Consider the following 5,069-nt stretch of genomic DNA (forward strand, 5'->3'; position numbering starts at 1 on the left):
CTTCTGCAAGTTACTGGCAAGACCGGGGGCTTCCCAATCTAACCTCTCCTGGCTTTTGAACGCGATGAGCAGGTCTACCTAAGGCGAGAGGCTGCCAAGTCCCGCTGCCCCGCAAAGGGCTGGGAACATGGAAACAGCCCCAGAAGGCATGTCTGCTCCTCTCTGGTCCGTACCCACGGCGCTGGAGAAAGGAGGGAGCGCGCCAGGGCCGCAGCGCTGTGCGGGAGACCCGGAAGGGGGGGCCCGCGGGGTTCTGTCCAGAGGGGCCCTCAAGTGTGAAACCCACATGCCCAGAGCAGATGGGATCCCGGGGAAGGAGGGCTACTGAGGCTGTCCTCACGTCCAGTCCCCCCCAAGCAGGTGGTCGTTCACTTAGGGGAACCAGTGAGCCCTGGTAAGTGTTGGCTATGTACAGGGCGCTGGAGGTCAAGGGGAGGGGCAAGTGAATTCCCGATGGACCCTGGGCAGACTGCCAAGTAGTCCGGTGAAGGTCATCTGTCCCAGAAGCAGCCGTAGCGGGGAGTTCTTAAGGTTTACCCAGGCTGGAGGAGGCCTCTGGGCTCTCCCTGTTCCCAAAGCCTGGTGGGCCATGCCTGTGCCCGATCAGTTCTGTCCTGGAGGGGCTGGGGGAGAACCAACGATCCTCTTTGGAGTGGAGACCTCGATCAATTCTCATGTGGTAGAGTCAAATTTACCTAAGGTTTCACAAAGCTGATCCCCTGTACGTGAGTTTAAAATGACCGCTTTTCTTCTGGCTGCCCCTACTGGAAATGACGGGAGAGAGAACTGCAGAACGTTTCAGCTTGGCCTAAGAACTTCCCCAAAGGTAGTGAGTTCCCGGTCAGTGGAGGTATTCAAGCGGAATCAGGGCAGCACAGCAAGTTGTCCAGCAATGGCAAAGGTGCGGGGTGGAGGGCTTACGATTTCAAGATCATACATGTCTATCCGCTAGGGACTGGCACAGCCAATGTACAACTCTGTATATGTACAAGTTCTAGATGTTTCTTCCTAAAGCTACCCGGAGCACGAGCCCAGGATTGTACCTGTAGAAGCATAGCCAGAACCCCCTTTGCAAGCACCACAGGTCGGGGGTCCTGGCCTCTAAGGGCGGCGGAGGGGAGGCCACAGCCCCACTTATTTTTGGAAGCTGGGACTCTTCACTAGTCCCATTTTGGTGGCGATCCCAAAAGGGTCCATGCTGTCTGTTTCTAGGGGGGCAGAAGACCCATCAGACTCCACGTGGTCCTGGAGGTCCCCTGGCTCTGCGGGGCCCCCGGGCAGCATGGGCAGGAAGTGGGACAGGGGCAGAAAGCCTCTGTCCTTGTACAGCTGCCTCTGTTTGGCACTGCTCAGGGAGACGGGGAGACGGTGCTTCTTAGACCGGTACACACTGTAGCCGTCGGGGCGGATCTCCTCCTCGAAAGCACAGTCTCCGGCAGAGTACTGAGGCTAGGGAGAAAAGGGGTGGCCGTAAGCACCAGTGGGAGCCCCCTGGGGTGGCGCCACCAGAAGTGGCAGAGAGGCTGGCCACCAGTGAGCATTTGAGCTACATACTCCCACTTGGGTCCACATGATTGGTCCTATGTATCCGTGTGTAGTTACATATAAAGTACGTGCTTATCCGTGTAAATTCATACTTACATAAAGTATGCATCACATTAATATACACATCGAGCATATACTCATATATAAATATGATAAATTATAACACTAAACGTTAAATATGACACATTATACGTACTTTAACATAAATTTATACATATATGTGCTTATATACATTCATAACCTTTACATACACATATACTTCACATAATATTTCATGTATGGTTTACGTATGTACTCAATACCTATATATACAGATATCTGTGTATCTTTTATATCTCTCCCTAAATCATGTCACTTCTTAAATTTAGTCTTGTTCTGAGCAATAGAGCATAAAATCAGAAGTGAAAACATGCGTGTCTGCACCACTCACCCTTACGGGAAACACAGGACTATTGACTTGAAAAAGCTCCTGGTGGCCACACTTGGGGAGACACGGCTAAACTAGGTGTGCTCTCCTAATCCAGTCTGGAGCCCAGATTAAAGCATCTATTCCCCATTTAGACCTGAGTAACGGTGGGCCATTCTGAGGCCTTTTTGTCTGGTGCCCTTGTAGGAAACCTCAGCCCCCCGCAAGCTCCTTCCTTCGGTGGCCAGAGAGCCTTCCAGGCAGCCTGCCAGGATTACCAAGATAAAGACGGCCCCCTCCCCCCAGGCCCAGGACGGAGGCTGCACCCAGCGGGGTGGCGGGAAATGCAAGCCAAAGGGCAGAGAGCAGCCCCTGGGGTCCCAGAACGCTGGTAGCCAGAGAGGTATACCAGGGGGCCAGGTCCTGTGCCAAACTGGGGAAGGTCATTACCCGGCGAGGACACAGAGGGCGGGGAGCCAAGGAGTGCTGGGCAGTAAACAACCCCGGGAGGCACCCAGTCCCGTTTGTGCGCAAGCCTACAAAGGTCGCTGAACTGCAGGTGGGTGAGCGCTGTGCTGATAAGGCGCTGATAAGGCTCAAGTCTAAGGAGGCAACAACATGCCCAGCTCCCTGCACTGAGACAGAGCCACCAGACAGCGGGGGAAATGCAAACTGATAAATAAACAAGGGAAGGAAAAGCAAATGGTGGCACTATTTTACTCTCCCGGTTCTTTGGGAGAAACTAGCACCCCATTCTCTTCTCCAAACAGAAACGGAAAAGATTTCGAGTTGTTTGGAGAAAGTGGAATTTATTAAAAAAAAAAAAAAAAAAAAAAATCCTCGTCTTGGCTAAGCCACACACGGGATCAAGAGGCAGAACAGGATTTTAGGGGAAGGGACAGCCCCCACCCCAAAATTTGGACTAGAATGGTGGTTTAGACCCATCTGCGCCAGCGGGTCCTCCAGCCCTACTCCCCCGCCCCAAGTAAATGTCACAACAAAAGTTGCAACTGCGGGTTTGGAGCGGCTTTGGGTGTCAGCTTTCAGCAAGCCGACCACCTCCTTTCTTTCCCTCCGTTCTGGTCCTTTCACGCAGGACTCCGCCGTAAAACCTGAAACAGGCCCTCTGGAAAAATGGGATAAACTGGCCTCCGAGGCACAAAACAACTGGGACACTAAAAAGATTCGCGCTGCGGGGGAGGCCCGGCATCTGCATCTTTTCTGGGGGGTGGGGGATCCCAGGAGGCGCGGTCTCCCCGCCCCCCCTCGCCCAGCTCCTCCCGCCGCGCCCCCGGCCCAGCAGGGCTGCATTGAGGCCCTGCGCGGGGCCGGGACCTCACACAGCCTCCTCTGTGAGCCCGGGGGCGCGGGAGGGGCGCGGGCTCCCTTTGAACTCCCAGTCTTTTGTTCCCAGAGACCGAGACCCGGCTTCCACACACTTCCTGCCCCGAGACCTCAATGGTTACCTGGGCCTTCCCAGCCCGCCCCCCCCCCCCCCAGCACCCTCCCCCAAAAGCATCTGCAGTACAGGTGAGCGCGACACGAGGACAAACGCCACTGGAATATTCTTCTAACGTGTCACCAAAAACCACCCTTTTCTAGTGGATAAAAATTAAGAAAAAAAATCTCCCCCATCCCAAATGTAATTTTTTCTTACTTATTTGAAGATTGGCTTTTTAAAAAAAGATCCAAGTTGTGAATATACTTTCTCGTGCCTTCCTTTTATTTCCTACCGCAGGGAGGGAAACGGAGGCGAGGACCACACACGCGCAGGCCGAGACTGAAAAGGCCCGAGGTGGGTTTCACTGTTTAATGTCAAAGAAAGCCGAATACTACGTTTCCTCCGTCCCACTGGGCCGGCCTTCGGCGCAATTGAAAATGCAAAGGCAGCTCTCACCCTCTGGCTACTAGCCGGGACCCATAAACTTCGTAGAAAAAAATTCTCACTTCAGCTTAATCTGGCCCTTCGCCGTCTTCCCTTCCGAGCTCCATGCCGGACCCGGGCAGAAAGCGAGGAGAGCCTGGATTCGATCCTGCGCGCCCTGCTCTCCTGCGGGGCCCCGCCTGGGGACAGGCGTAGGTCCCGCGCCCTGGCGCGTATTCCCCGGTGGAGGTACCTACCAGCCCTTGCATCCTGCCGTCGGCGCCCATGCAGAGGTACCGGACGCTGTGCACGCCCTTGATGGCCACGGTCCGCAGAGCGACTGCCCTGATCTCCACCAGACCTGGGCGCGAGAGAAGCAGAAGACTGCAGCGGGGACCCGCGGGGCCCACAGCACGTGGATGCGGTGGGTGCACAGGCCCAGGCCCTCCCCCACTCCCCCACCTCCTTGTGCTGTCTAGGACTCTGGGGAGGGAATGGGCCGCCCAAGTGCCAAGATCTGGGGTTCCTGGGAGTGGGGGGTCCGCGGGAAGGGAAGGGGGCAAGTGAAGGATAACGCGTGGGTGCGGTGGGTCCACGTGCCGGCGCCCCCCCTCCCTCAGCTCCTCGCGCTGTCAGGGGCCGCGGGCCGGGAGCAGAACGCAGAGGTGCCAAAACGTGGGGTTCCCGAAGGAGGTAAAGGGAAGGGGCACCGGGGCGAGTGGGCACTCACTGTGCGCGCTCTGGCCCCGCGCGCAGTCAACCCCGCCGTCGGCGCGGATGCGCAGGAAGCAGCTGGAGAGGCCGTGGGGGCCGGCGGTGTACAGGTGCCGCAGGCGGATGGGCTCCCCCCAGCCGTAGTGCACGTGCGGCCCCGCGTCCGAGAAGGCTAGGGGGCGCCCGGCTGCGGCCAGCCAGAGGCCGGCTAGGACCAGGGCGCGGGCTACCGCGCACCGGCTCAGCGCGCTCCGCATGGCACCTCCCTCGGGCTCCGCACGCAGTTCTGGCGGCGAGGGTGCGGGAGGCTGGGTGGCAGCAGAGCTGTGCGTGCCGAGGCGGGGTGCGTCCCTCGAGCCAGCGGTGCGCTCTGGGCGCTCAGCGCTCCTGCTCCGACGGCAGGCGGCTCGAGGCCAGCGGCCTTATATAGTGCGTCTTACCCTCCCGGCGGGTGGGTGCCCGCGACACCCGAGCATTTCTTATCGGGATTGCATCAGCCCTCCGCCCCCCGCACACACCCACTCACACCCCGCCTCCTGC

General features: G+C 57.8%; 1 protein-coding gene across 1 annotated transcript; it reads right to left on the minus strand.

The window, feature by feature from the left end:
* Positions 1-301: 301 nt before the first annotated feature.
* Positions 302-4,786, minus strand: FGF19 (fibroblast growth factor 19). Its single transcript, XM_032414829.1, has 3 exons — positions 4,546-4,786; positions 4,073-4,176; positions 302-1,449 (listed from the first exon to the last, which is right to left on the minus strand). Exons 1-3 carry the CDS (start codon positions 4,784-4,786, stop codon positions 1,135-1,137), a joined length of 660 nt encoding a protein of 219 aa, XP_032270720.1. The 3' UTR covers positions 302-1,134.
* Positions 4,787-5,069: the final 283 nt, after the last annotated feature.

This window comes from Phoca vitulina, unplaced genomic scaffold, assembly GCF_004348235.1.
Source record: "Phoca vitulina isolate PV1807 unplaced genomic scaffold, GSC_HSeal_1.0 scaffold16, whole genome shotgun sequence".
In the NCBI taxonomy this organism is placed as follows: Eukaryota; Metazoa; Chordata; class Mammalia; order Carnivora; family Phocidae; genus Phoca; species Phoca vitulina.